We start from the raw sequence: 14,622 nt of genomic DNA, 5'->3' as shown, positions 1-14,622 counted from the left end.
AGAAGCAGTTTCTGACGATGTAAACAGAGGTCTGTAGACAGAAGTGGGCTTGGGGAGGTTGGAGGGTGGGCATTACTCCAGGTGGGTCGAGGCTTTGTAGTCCAGGGCATTAGGGAACTGGGTTGGATAGGTAAGATTAGTTTTGAGATGCGGAGGCCTTTGAATTCTAAGATGAGTAGTTGAGACATGATCTATCAGGGAGTTAATTTAAAGTTAAACAGTGACTTCATGACATTAATTTGGCTAATTGTGTGATAGGAATTAACGGTAGGGGAACACAGACGCAGGAAGCGTGGCTGGGAGGGTCTTATAGTCATCTAGACGAGAGAGGCTGACGTCTAGGCTGGGGAGGTGCTGGGACTGATGTGCAGATACAGTCGACCCTTGTACAACCACAGGGCTTAGGGTGCCAGCCTTCCACGCAGTTGAAGATCCACATATCATTTGCAGGTGGCCTTCTGTATCCAGGGTTCCACTGTGTGTGGCGGGGGGCAATGGTGGTCAAAGTTGTGGCAGCTGGAAATACCAAAACCAGTGTCAGAAAGAATAGAATTCTTGGGACTTCCTGGTGGTCCAGTCACTAAAACTCCATGTTCCCAATGCAAGGGGCCTGGGTTCGGTCCCTGGTCAGGGAACTAGATCCCACGTGCTGCAGCTGAAAATGCTGCATGCCGCACGTAAAACCTGGCAGAGTCAGATAAAATAAATAATTTTTTTTTAAGAAGAATAGAATTCTTAATATAGTGCCCTTTTCCTGATTTCTTTAGGTTTGGCAAGTTAATCTCAACCAGCAGGAGATAACTGTTTTCTTGTTTTCAAGAAAGGCCCTGGCTGTGCTGTTTGGAACTGCTGGTGTTGCTTTGTGTTCACTTTCAGAGGGAGAGGGTTAATTTCCAGAAATACTTGTCTTTCAAACCAGTTTTCTTTTGTCTTCCCTTTTTAGGCTAGGTCCTTCCACAGAAGTGTTCCTGTGAAAGCATTTCCTGCTTTTCTTCAGACTGTAAGTAGATTAACAGAGTAAGTTGTTTAATTATTAAAGCAGATGTGTATAGCTTTTTTTCTTTTTTTAAAATAAGGTTTCCAGTGCAGTTCTTTAGTCTCTAGTATTTGTTTTTGTTTTCGTCCCTTAGGGTAGGTTTTGTTAGTTAACATTCTGCTCTTGGTGAAGGTCATGCGTGTGTTCCCCAGAGGCACGTGAGTGGAATTGTCATTAGTGCTGACTGCTCCCGGACCGCATTGGTTTGAACTTGCTTTGTCACTTACTGTGGAACAAGTTCCTTAATCATTATGTCCCTCAGTTTACTCATAGGTAAAATGGGAATCACAGGAGAAACCACCTCATAGGAGTGTTAGGCTGCTTCTAGCCATATAAGTCGGAGAAGGCGGTGGCATCCCACTCCAGTACTCTTGCCTGGAAAATCCATGGACGGAGGAGCCTGGTGGGCTGCAGTACATGGGGTCGTTAAGAGTCAGACACGACTGAGCGACTTCCCTTTCACTTTTCACTTTCATGCATTGGAGAAGGAAATGGCAGCCCACTCCAGTGTTCTTGCCTGGAGAATCCCAGGGACGGGGAAGCCTGGTGGGCTGCCGTCCATGGGGTCGCACAGAGTCGGACACGACTGAAGCGACTTCGCAGCAGCAGCCATGTAAGTATGACTTAATGGTGTACTTGTTAATTTTTTTCTCAGTAGTGGCCATAATGTAGCCCTGGTTCCTGAAAGTGCAGTGCTGAGCTGGCTGCATCAGAATCATCTCGGAAAGCCTCTTCAAAGATACTGATTCCTGGGGGTCTTCTTACTAAGACTCAGACTCTTGCGGTTGTGGGGGGTGCATTCCGAAGAGGATTTGTGATGATTTTTATTTTTTTAATTACCCAGGTGATTCTGATGTGTAGCCAGGTTCAGGAACCATTGTTGTAAAATACATTAAAAAATGAGACTAACTTCTGGTTAGTAGCACCTGTTATGGGAAACAGATTCTGAGCCAGATCATCTCATACATTATTCTTCAGTGTGGTTTACTTCATTTTATAGACCAAGGTTCAAAGATTTGTGATGTTTGAAAACGGAAAACTCAAGCTTTGTCTACAGTACCAAACATACCTTCTACCTTTCTCCCTATGTTCAAAGATTCACTTCTGTCCCTTGACATCTTTTGTCCTAGGTCTCAGATCTGAGTGTTTGAAATCATTTCGTTTCTTTACTGAGTTTACTTATTGTGAAAGTAATACATTAATATTTTAGATGTTCATATAACAAGAGGCAAAAGAAGAAGTTGGAATCTTTTCTCTTTTTTTAATTTTTTTTTTATTTAATTTTAAAATCTTTAATTCTTACATGTGTTCCCAAACATGAACCCCCCTCCCACCTCCCTCCCCATAACATCTCTGTGGGTCATCCCCATGCGGAATCTTTTCTCAATTCCATCCTTTCCAGAGATAATGTCTGTTCATCTTTTTGGACTTTTTATATTCATATAATTATATGTGTATTTTTGGTATAAATGAGATGTCGAGCCTCTCTTTCTATGTCAACATGTTCTAAATCACCATTTTTAATTGTTATTTATTTGATCATTTGGTGATGTACCATCACCTGTTTTGACTTATAAGCCCCAAGAAGGTTAAAGACTGTTTTGTTCACTTTTGTGGAAAAAAAAGGTTGTTCTCAACTCTGGTTGTCTGTCAGAATCACTTGGAACTTTTAAAAGAAAACAATGTTGGACTTATCTCTAAACCAACTAAATCACAGTGTCTAAGAGGTGGGGTCTAGGCATTGATACCACTTACAAGTTCCCCCAGAAATCGTAAAGTGCAGCTAGGCCGAGAACCAGTCTCTTGGGCTGGTGGCGTGGTCCCTGTGCTGGCAGTACCTGCCTGGGGTCCTGTTGGAAATGCAGATTTGGGGGTGCGCCGCAGACCTAATGGGTCAGAGAGACTCCTGGGGCTGGAGCCCAGTTCTCAGTTTCCAAACTGTGCGAGGAGAAAGTGGCGGGACTGCGTGACAGTCCCAGGGAGCTGCTGCTGTCCTACTCCTCATTCCAGCCGAGGCGCATCTCACCCCATGTGCTTTGTGTGTGGGCCATCTGTTAATTCCTTTCTTCAAAGAAAAGGTTCTGCTGATTAAAAATGACTTGAAAATGACTTGCCCGGGGTAGCATATGTTGTTCTCTATAGATGAGGTTTTCAGAAAAGTGAAGTGCTAGTGAAAGTTGCTCAGTCGTGTCCGAATTCTCCAGACTAGAATACTGGAGTGGGTAGCCTTTCCCTTCTCCAGAGGATCTTCCCAACCCAGGGATCAAACCCAGGTCTCCTGCTTTGCAGGCAGATTCTTTACCAGCTGAGCCACAAGAGAAGCCCAAGAATACTGGAGTGGGTAAGCCTATCCCTTCTCCAACAGATCTTTCCAACCCAGGAATTGAACTAGGGTCTCCTGCATTGCAGGCAGATTCTTTACCAGCTGAGCTACCAGAGAAGCCCATGGTTTTCAGAAGCTATATTCAGAAATTATAAGATCTTTGAAAATTTCACAGTGAATTTGTTACCTTGAACAATTTATTTGCCATTAGCCAGACTTTGCTTCAGAGAAGGCAGTGGCACCCCACTCCAGTACTCTTGCCTGGAAAATCCCATGGACGGAGGAGCCTGGTGGGCTGCAGTCCATGGGGTCGCTAAGAGTCGGACGTGACTGAGAGACTTGACTTTCACTTTTCACTTTCATGCCTTGGAGAAGGAAATGGCAACCCACTCCGGTGTTCTTGCGTGGAGAATCCCAGGGACGGGGGAGCCTGGTGGGCTGCCGTCTATGGGGTCACACAGAGTCGGACACTACTGAAGTGACTTAGCAGTAGACTTTGCTTGGTGAAGGAAATGGCAGCCCACTCCAGTATTCTGGCCTGGAGAATCCCATGGACGGAGGTGCCTGGTGGGCTGCAGTCTATGGGGTCACACAGAGTCGGACACTACTGAAGTGACTTAGCAGTAGACTTTGCTTGGTGAAGGAAATGGCAGCCCACTCCAGTATTCTGGCCTGGAGAATCCCATGGACGGAGGTGCCTGGTGGGCTGCAGTCTATGGGGTCGCAAAGAGTCAGAAACGACTGAGCTACTCACTCACTCACTTACTCAGACTTTGAACCAAATCCTGATTTGTGAATGCTTAGTTGAACTCTAATTTTGAGGTCTGTTTCATTTGTATTTCAGTGAAATCTGATTATAAAAGTAATATATTATCATAATAGAGATTTGGACAATATAAAAAGAATATTAGAAGAAAATAATTATCATACCATAAATAGCACAGTTCCTGGACCCAGAGATTAAAGCTATTTACTCTGTTCTTTTTTTTTAATGAATTTCTATGTGTATTTAAAATCACACTTTATATGGTAGTATCCTATTTATCAAGCATTTAACCACATCATTAAAAATATTTATTAATATTTAATGGCCATATAATTATTTATTATGTGCTTACACCTTAATTTCAGTAACTATTCCTATAATTGGATATTATAAAACTACTAAAATGTATATAATAAAATTCTTAGAGATGAAAAGTTAATCACAATATATTGAATGATTCAAAAAAGCAGGTTACAGTAGAGTCCAGTGGTTGAGAGTCTTCCTTCCAGTTCAGAGGACACACGGGTTTGATCCCTGGTCTAGGAAGATTGAACGTGCTGCAGGGCAGCTAAGCCGGTCACCACAGCTGGAGAAGCCTGCGTGCCGCAATGATGATCTCCCACAGCCAAAGAATGAGTCACAGAACATGATGAATAAAATGAGCTTTTTTCCCCCAAAACAAAGAGAACATGTGAGAGTCCACTAAAATACCTTCAGAGGTTTTTCTTTTATTCTTTTTTAAAGTGTTTTTTATTTGATATCTACAAATGACTATATCTATATATGTATGCATGTATTGTGAAGCATAACATAATGAATACCCGTGAACTCACTGCTCCATCCAGAAACTAGAATGTTGCTGTTCCATTGCGCTCATGTGTTTTCCGCGTCTCATCCCCGTATTCTGCCTTCCTCCTCCAGGTAGCTGTCCTGGACTTGGTATTTATTATTCTAAAAATGCTTTTCCCATTTTATATATTCCTAACCAGTATGTTGCTTAGTTTTTGTTTTTGAGCTTTATAAAAATGGATCATTTTCTGTTTATTTCTTCTAGGTTACACACACACACACACACACACATATACTGTTGCTAAGATTTATCCATATTATTCCATCTAAATACATTTTAATTTCACTGCAGCTTAATGTTTCATCATGTGAACATTTTATTTTGCTATTTGTTTCTGTCAAAGAACTTCTGGACTGTTTCCAAGTCTTTTGCAGCTGTGCGCGTTCATGCACATACCTGATGTGTGTATATAAGTTGAGAGATTCAGAAGTAGAGACTGAATTGATATGTAAACTTATTCGTTGATAGTGTATGGGAGAAAACCCAGTCCTGTAGACGAGCCCCAGCCAGCTGTGGACACCCAGGTTGTGCCGCAGAACTCCAGGGGGCGCTGTGCGCGTGGGTGAGAGGGCGGTGCGGCCGCTTTGCATTGTGCAGTGCCAAACTAGGTGCTCCTCTGTGTAATAACAAGTTACTGCAATACGATAAAAATTTACAGATTAGTAACATTGAAAACCATGAAGAGCACTGCTCATCGGCAGTGTCTTCCAACCTGCCCCCCCGCCCCCATCCCAGAGAAAACTTTGCCAAGTTTTGTGTGATGGGGGAGCATGGCGTGACCTCTAAGGGACCTAGGATTGTTTTCCCTGGTTGCAGATTTTCTTCTAACAAAAATATAGAGACTCTGAACTTTTTCACAAAATATTGTTTTAAGCAACCTGGGCTCTGGCTCATGGCACAGTGCATTTCTGTGCAGGGGGCTGGGGGGGGGGGGTGGATGTTCCTTTTCCTTAATTGAAACACCCCTTTTGTATTCTACAGAATCTAGGAATAAGATCTGCAAATCATTTCTTTTTACATTTTGACCAGAACACTATAAATTATGATCCGAGTTGGCTTGATATTTCTAGTCCTAGCTCTGTGATACAGTTTTACTAGCTTCATAACTTCCAAACGTCTTAGAAGATGTCTTTCTTTTCTCTCTCTTAAAAATTATCGTTTACAGTCTTAGCATGCAGAAGACCATCTCAGGAATACTAAAGTAGCCTTAATACCTGCTGGTCTTATGTTTCTTTAAAAGACTTAATCCATATGATCTGGTGACCATTATTCTCTTTTTCTAGGTTGCTCTGGAGGACTATTTAGAGAAAATTCAACGAGTGGATTTTGATCTATTCCACCCATCTTTACAGCGGAAGAATCCTTTGCTCCCGTTATCTTTGTATATTCAGTCATGGAGAAAAAGATACTGAAATAATTTCATGGCACTGATATTTATTAGTTTTACGGAAGTATCCTTGATTTAGGGTTCTTGTTTACACACAACAGGAGCTACTTAAGGAGAAAATGAATTTATCAGAGGAGTGTGTAGGTCACAGAATGGATGAGAAGTTGCTCTGGGGCCAGGGGGCCAGGATTCTGCCCCCGGCTCGGCCCTTGTCGGCAGCAGTGCAGACCTTCCCGGGAGCGGAGCCCGTCCCAGCTGCGCTGAGGCTGCAGGCCGTGCTTCTGCCGCCAGAGGGCGGGGCAGTGGCAGCTCCCCTCCCTCTCAGCGTTGCAGAGGAACCGGGAAGGGGCTGAAGTAGGACTGGGTTTGTGTGCTGAGCAGCCAGACCCCAGGCACCCAGTACAGCTGGGAAATGCTTTATTTAGGGATCACGAAGAGTGAAGTGAGCCTCAGTATTTGAGGCCTTCATATCTCTAATATTTATTCTTTCCCACCCTGTGAAAATTTGTCCATGATGATAAAATAACTTCCTTCAGGTGGCAGGCTGTCAAGGGCTCCAATCCTAATGTGGTTTTAGGTCTGGCTGACTTGAAGGCTTTTACTTTTTTGTTTACCTTTCTGCTTCACTTTCTGTCATCGAGCATTATCATCATGAACAAAGCTCTTCTTAACAAAATGTGTGTTAATGTCAATTAAATTAACAAAATTGTGTTAATAATTGATTAAGGGGATACTCCATTTTAAAACACTAGTGGACTAGTTGAGCTTCCCAGTTAAAAAGCTCTGTGCCATGTACTTTGACCGGTGTTCTCATCTGATCTTCAAAACTATGAAACAAGGAACGTTTGGGGTAATTAAAGAGTTTTAATTATAAAATACATACTAATTGCAAAAAGCAGAATTGTTTGCGTCGCTCGTAGCTGGCGGATCTGGATTCTGAATGAGGCTCTAGCTTGCAGCCCAGAATGACACCCTGGTTCCTTTTCTTGCGTTTTTAGTGATCTCGTCTCCTGCCCACTCCTCCTCCGTTGTGCCGATTCTCTGTCCCATCTCAAGTCTGTGGTTTCAGCTATGAATAAGTGCCTGCTTCAATTGTGAATTAATGATGGCTTAAAATATTACATTTTTGCAAATAAAACTCAACACTGAGAGCTGCTTAAGAGCAGGAATACATTGTTTTATTCTTCTTGGGAACCCCCCCCCCCCCCAGTTCTTAGTATGGCTTCTGATGTAGAGCAAGTGGAGATTAATAAATGTATAAATGAATTAAGATACAGTGCAGTTGTTTATGTTAGTGTACTTATGGATTATACTGATGGTGAAAGAAGATCTTCATACTTAATCCTGAGGCTTTAGAGAGCTAAAAGAGGAAAACCCACGGAAATGGGACACATTTCCTCTTGGAATTCCGAATGGTCCAGAGTTGAAAAGTTCATTGCTGCTGCTAAGTCGCTTCAGTTGTGTCCGCCTCTGTGCGACCCCATAAACGGCAGCCCACCAGGCTCCTCTGTCCCTGGGATTCTCCAGGCAAGAATACTGGAGTGGGTTGCCATTTCCTTCTCCAGTGCAGGAAAGTGAAAAGTAAAAGTGAAGTCGCTCAGTCGTGTCCGACTCTTAGGACCCCATGGACTGCAGCCCACCAGACTCCTCCGTCCATAGAGACGGTCTATTTGTAAGCATTGTCTTTGGGTCTCAGGTTAAACTTGGCAGCAGTTGGCTACTAAGCATCTTAGTTCCTGTCTAAGAAGGGTTAAAAAGAAGGGCTTAACCACTCAACTGGATTACTGGATTTTTTGCTGGCTCAGAAGCCAATTTACTGTTAAGCAAATAATTTCAAAATACTTTCTAAGTCCTTTTAAATTTGATGCTTAGAGATTTGGATGAAGTTTCCAGCTTCCTAGAGATTGAGATAGCTTATTATTCATTGATGTTTACTGTACTATTAATTTTCTGGAATTAAAGATACTCCGTTAGGTGGTGCCAACATTGCTTTTTATTTTTCAGATCTGTTTTTTATTAGAGCATTTAAAGGAGTCAGATACATTTTCATTTAAGACATTTAAGACACATTTTGATATCGAATAGGTGGAGAGCAACAGATAACAAATGTTAAGTGTTAATCTCAATGTGGGTAACGTTGCTTATCATAAAGTACATTGAATAGTTCCCCAGTCAGCTAGCATTATTTTTTGTGTCCTTTTGGTTAAATCTCTCCTTTTGATGAAAGTTAAATGTCTCCTGAGAAACAAAGCAGCAGTTAACACTTAGCACGAACTTGCACAGGTGATGTGCTCTGCGCACCTTTGCTTTAATCTTGACAACGAAGTAGGTCTTTATTTTCCAAAGGATAAAACTGCCTCAGTTCAAGGTCACACAGCCATTAGAACTAGAGTTGGATGCCAGACCCACATTAGTTCAATGCCAAAGCTCACAACCCATATATATTTTTTACCATTCTTGAGATTGTAAAATAAACAGCCAAGTTTAAAGCTCAAGGGCACAATTTTTTTTTCCAGAAATAAATATTACTGAATAAATTTAGGTGCAAATTGGGCTAAAAAGTGTATCTACGTATATTCTTAACTACAGATCAGAGAAGTAAATAGGCAACTGAAATAGATATTACGTGCTGGTCACTGGGTACACATGGGAGGGACGCATAGCCACTTTGGAGGTCAAAGGTTTCCCAGAGGAGGGGACACATGAGGAATTTCAGGAAGTTGGGGTAGGAGGCAGGGTTTGGGAAGGGGGTGCAGGTGTTGTGGGGAGGTCTCTGCTGAGGAAGCAGTAGGAAAAAAGGCCAGGAGGCAGAACTGATACAGCCTCTAGCAAGAATCTTAAGTTTTCTGGCTTCAGATTACTTAAGTGAAAAGAATATAATGTTCAGAGTTTTTAGGAAAGTTCGTGACTAAAAAGTGACTACATCTCCTGATCTAGTGAAATGTTTTAAATTAAGATCACCGACTCAGGAGTTTATATCTTGCCTGTTGCACCAGATGCCTCCGTGTCCTTGGATTTGTTTTAGCTGGTATTAATAGGACTTTTCTGAAGACACTGGCCTGATGGATTGCCTTGTCCAGAAAGATCCATAGGGGTATAAACGTTATGCTGACAGTTACTGAAAACCAAACATTATCCTGCTCTTTGGAGGACTAATAATAAACCACATGCATCCAGAATTGGGAAGGGTATTGGAGATGGACTGGAAGGAGGGGAGAAGAGGTGGGGAGTAGTTGTGAGAATGCCATGAATGCCTTAATCACTTCACTCTCTCCACTTTCTCATGTAGTGAACATGTATTTTTGGGGGTATATCTACAAAGTTTTTGCTAAAAAATTGAATGAAAATCGCTCAGTCGTTTCCGACTCTTTGTGACCCCATGGACTATACAGTCGATGGAATTCTCCAGGCCAGAATACTGGAGTGGGTAGCCAGCCATTCCCTTCTCCAGGGGATCTTCCTGACCCAGGGATCAAACCCAGGTCTCCCGCATTGCGGGCAGCTTCTTTACCAGCTGAGCTACCAGGAGTTGTTGTGAGAATACCATGAATACCTTTTTTTTTTTAATTTTTACTTTATTTTACTTTACTGTATTGGTTTTGCCATACATTGACATGAATCCGCCACGGGTGTACATGAGTTCCCAATCCTGAACCTCCCTCCCACCTCCCACCCCATAACATCTCTCTGGATCATCTCCGTACACCAGCCCCAAACATCCTGTATCCTGTATCGAACATAGACTGGTGATTGGTTTCTTACATGACCATGAATACCTTAAACACTTCACTCTCTCCACTTTCTCCTGTAGTGAACATGTATTTTTGGGGGTATAGCTACAATGTTCTTTTCTAAAGAAGCAGAACCTTCAAATGAGAAAAATGATTGTAAGCAAGGAATGTGATGAAATTTATCAAATATTGAACAGATAGATTTTTTTTTTTTGCATCAAGTCTGTATATACTGATTAAAAAGAGTTTGTTCAACAACAAAAAAGTGATATTTGGCACATTATTAAATATGTAACTATGTAGTGTAAGGTGAATAAAGGAATTTTGAAAGTTTGGACACAGCAGTATAATGCTGTGAAGTACTACTCCGAAGGAGCCTGACTGTGTTCAGGCTCCAGTTTCGCCACGCTAACAGCCGTCTAACCTCAGCAAGTTATGAGGACCCTCTGCTGCCTCAGTTGTTCCACTTGTAAAATGGGTAGAATCACAGTATCAGCTTCAGCATGTAAAATGCCTAGAAGAGGGACAGGGACCTACATGGAGTGGACACTAAATGATGTTAATCTAGTAAATAGAAGACAGGCACATTTTGATCTTCAAGCATGGCATTTAAAAAAAGAAATTTAATGCCTTTAGATCAGTTAGCGTGAGCTATTGTCTCACTCCCAGCCTGGTAAATTTATGTTACCTGCTTGCTCTGTAAGACGTGAGTTTGCAAACAGTGGTATAGGAGAATTTGTGAATGATGGATTAATAACAAGTGATTACAAATAACTGGAGGCTGGGTCCACTAAGCGTAGCCATGAGTACTCCCTGCAAGCGGACTGCATTTTAACTATTGTTTACCTGTCTGTCCCTCGCTCATCCAAAGTTCTTGAGTGCAAGACCATATCCCCAGAACCTATCATAGATCCTGTTGCTGCTCCATAAATCCTTATGGTCTGGATGAACGTGCCACAGTATAAGGTGGGGTGGTGGGCTCCAAGGAAATGTTAATGGATTGGGGCTTATATGTAAGGGATGAACTGGAAGTTCATGTCAGAAAGTGGTGAGTGGACAGTGTATATGGCATTCAAGTGTCTGGACTGTGGGGTAAAATTGAAAAGCAGCGTGTAAGGAAAGAGTAAGGCTGGAAAGATAAATTATAGACACATTAAGGTGTTTGGGTTTGAAAAATGGCATGAAGTTTGGAAATACTGGGCCATTTACAAATGGTCCATAATACATGTATTTTGTATATACGCTTATGAATATTATTTTCATTATTTCTGGTATAATCATATATTTAATAAGCATACCTTTTGAATCACATTTGAAATAGAATATCTTTATTCTTACTGGATAAGTCTATGGGTTGACTTTTTATTACCCAGTATAGCTACTGTTTTGCTTTGAGTCACCCTTCTCGTTAAACAGTCCTGCCTTGGTGTTCTGTGTCTTTTCCCTTTTATTTTTAATCACGATTAATCTTCACAGCTGCTTAGTTATATAATAATATCCTGTGTGTTTAAACACAGGCCTACAGATTGAATTTCTCAGAGAGCAAGTTCAAGATCTTTTTAAAACCACAAGATCTCTTTTATGGGTGCTACAAAGATTCTTTAGGAGCTCAACATTAATCGTTTGAGAAGCTATTTCATCTGCTTTACATTTGTTGCTTGTTGCAGTGGGTTTCATCCTGTGTTAATCTTGTAAGTGGACTAATAAGCTGAGAAAGTTCTCATTTAACATACAGACACCTGCTCTGCTCCTTTCTTGTCAGCTGTTGAATGTAGTTGTTAGATCTGCTTGAATCTCGGTTTGGAGGAGTGTATAGTACTCTTTTTACTGCGTGATCATTTTCTAAATTAATGTATTTATTTACTTTTTATGCAAGTAACCTACATGTGTTCATTACAGAAGTCTTGGGAGGTGGAAACAATGCAAAAGTATAAAGGAAAAACATTTTCAAAATCAACTGCACGGCTCCCCTGCTGTCTCAGTGGGAAAGGGTCCACCTGCTGATGCAGGAGACCAGGGTTTGATCCCGGATCTGGGCAGATCCCTCGTGCTGCAGCGGAACTAAACTGGCATACCGCACGTATTGAGCCTGCAGCTCCTGAGCCCATAGGCCACAACTGTTGAAGCCTGTGCACCCTAGAGTCGGTGCTTTGCAACAAGAAAAGCTGCCGCAGTGAGACGCCCGCACACTGCAACTAGAGAAAGCCCAAGTGGCAGTGAAGATCGTCTCAGCCAAAAACAAAATCAAGAGTAAATAAAGTCAATTCTGATTATGCCAGATAAGAGAGAACTGCCATTAACATGGGCTTCCCTGATGGCTCAGAGGTTAAAGTGTCTGCCTCCAATGTGGGAGACCCGGGTTCGATTCCTGGGTCAGGAAGATCTCCTGGAGAAGGAAATGGTAACCCACTCCAGTATTCTTGCCTGGAGAATCCCATGGACGGAGAAGCCTGGTAGGCTACAGTCCATGGGGTCGCAAAGAGTCAGATACGACTGAGCGACTTCACTTTCCTACCATTTTCCAGCATTAACATAGTGTTTATGTCTTTCCAATTTTTCCTTGGCATATATATTTGATATACAAAATTGGTGTATTGTATATAGTATAGTCTGCATTTTAGCTGAGGAACACAATTTGAAATAGCAATATTCTTTTTATTCATTAGAACACCATTTTAATTCAGTGGTAAAATGTTCTCTCTCTTATTTTGCAATTGTAGTCCAAATGTATCTAAGGCCTCTGAAGTCAAAGTTTCCTCTAATAATCAAAGTTTAAGCCACCATCCCATGTAATGTTCTGTGAAAAGCCAGCATGATAACCTTTTCCAATATTTATAAGGTTTTCCTGAGTAGAACAGAACACAGGATTTATGTCCGTCCTTCTTGGAACAGCTTCATTTGCCTTTGTTTCATTATGGATGAGTTTGAACATCTTTCCATATATGTAAAATCCATTTGATTACCCTTTGATTTAATTCTTTATAGTTTTTGCCTGCTTGATTATAAAATATTTTTCTCCCATGATTTTTTAGTATTTTTTGTGTTCTGATTTCTTACAGTTAAGTCCAAGTGTGTGCTCAGTTGGTCAGTCGTGTCTGACTCTTTGTGACCCCATGGACTGTAGCCTGCAAGGCTCCTCTGTCCATGGAATATTCCAGACAAGAATACTGGAGTGGGTTGCCATTTCCTACTCCAGGGGATCTTCCTGACCCAGGGGTCAAACCCATGTCTCATGTCTCCTGCATCTCCTGCGTTGGTAGGAGGATTCTTTACACTGAGCCACGTGGGAAGCCTCACATTTAGGTCCACGTGGGACGAATTTGAAGCAAGATGTGAGGAAAAGATCCACGTGAACTGATAGCATCAGCCGTCTTGAGCATATACTCAATTTCTATCTGTATTTGAATCTGAAGTGTTATTTTAAATGTTAGAGGAGGTCACTTTTTGGAGACGTTCTCATAACTCCTTTTTATTAAAAATAAAAGGCTCTTGAGAAGTGAGTGGTCACACTCGGCTTGGTCATTTTTCACGAATCTTTTTTTTTTTTTTTAATTTGTCCGAAATGGCATATTTTGGAGTATCAGCCAAGTTTTAGTCCCCCCATCAGCTTTCTCTTTCAACTGTCTTGGTTTCCTTTTTCTCCCTTTGCTTTCCCTCTCCTCAGACAGTGGAAAGGCAAGAGAAGAGAGGAGAATAAACTAGAAGCCGGGAAACCACAGTGCACGTTAGCGTGTCTCTGAGCAAAAACTTGAAACACAGTTCTAAGTCATCTTGACTCTAAAAGATTTCCATTTTGTTTTCTGATTGGTTAGCTCAGATATGAACCATAATAAACAAGAGAAATGGGCGCTGTACTCAACCAAGGAATATGAGGTAGACTAATAATTTAGCCAATCCAAACTAATATTCATTTAAATAAATTTTCAAGATTCATTTAGCATGGATGGAGCTGGTGCTGGTAAGGACTATTTTCTCCACTGCTGTGGATGTGGGACCAGTTCATATCTACTGGTTATGTGAGGAGTTGTTTGTGGGACCTGAGTTAATGAGATGTATTTTTGAGTTCATTCTAGTGACATTTCATGTCCTGTATGGACCGATGCCGCACACAGCTGCTCAGCTCGCCTAGTAAACTTGCTCTGGGGAGTTAGTTGTTATTCTCCCTGACTTTTTCATGTCTGTGCTGGTGAGTGAGAGACAATGGATGAGCAATAGATGTAATTATGTTGTGTCTCCTGAATGTCAGAAGAAAAATGAAACCAGTGTGTGCCTCAGGGTGTATGGGTTCTGATGGACCAATCCAGCTGGGTCCTGGTGAGAAACTGGAGGTCAGAGATATGTATTTTGCTCTCACCAGAGAAGATTTACTACTGCGACTAATCCCCAGCGCGGCGGTCCTGGTCCTGGTTCATAGAACGGTTCCTAGAAAAGACACTGAGTAGGATGGAGAAACAGGAGGGAAGGAAATTGGCAGGTGTGCTCAGAGGGGTAACTGCTTGGCTGACAGGCCACTCTCCTGTCTTCTCCAC

General features: G+C 41.8%; 1 protein-coding gene across 1 annotated transcript in view; it reads left to right on the top strand.

Moving 5' to 3' along the window:
* Window positions 1-7,486, top strand: part of NDUFAF6 (NADH:ubiquinone oxidoreductase complex assembly factor 6) — a 40,343-nt gene extending 32,857 nt beyond the window's left edge. The window contains exons 8-9 of the mRNA XM_068983759.1: window positions 944-1,000; window positions 6,259-7,486. Of these exons, the coding sequence (XP_068839860.1) occupies window positions 944-1,000; window positions 6,259-6,387 (186 nt within the window). The 3' untranslated portion in view covers window positions 6,388-7,486. The remainder of the gene's footprint in view (window positions 1-943; window positions 1,001-6,258) is intronic.
* The last annotated feature ends 7,136 nt before the right edge of the window (window positions 7,487-14,622 follow it).

The sequence above is a fragment of the Capricornis sumatraensis genome, chromosome 11 (assembly GCF_032405125.1).
Source record: "Capricornis sumatraensis isolate serow.1 chromosome 11, serow.2, whole genome shotgun sequence".
Taxonomy (NCBI): Eukaryota; Metazoa; Chordata; class Mammalia; order Artiodactyla; family Bovidae; genus Capricornis; species Capricornis sumatraensis.
The sequence above is the reverse complement of the archived record's forward strand: the minus strand, read 5'-3'. Positions and strand labels throughout refer to the sequence as shown.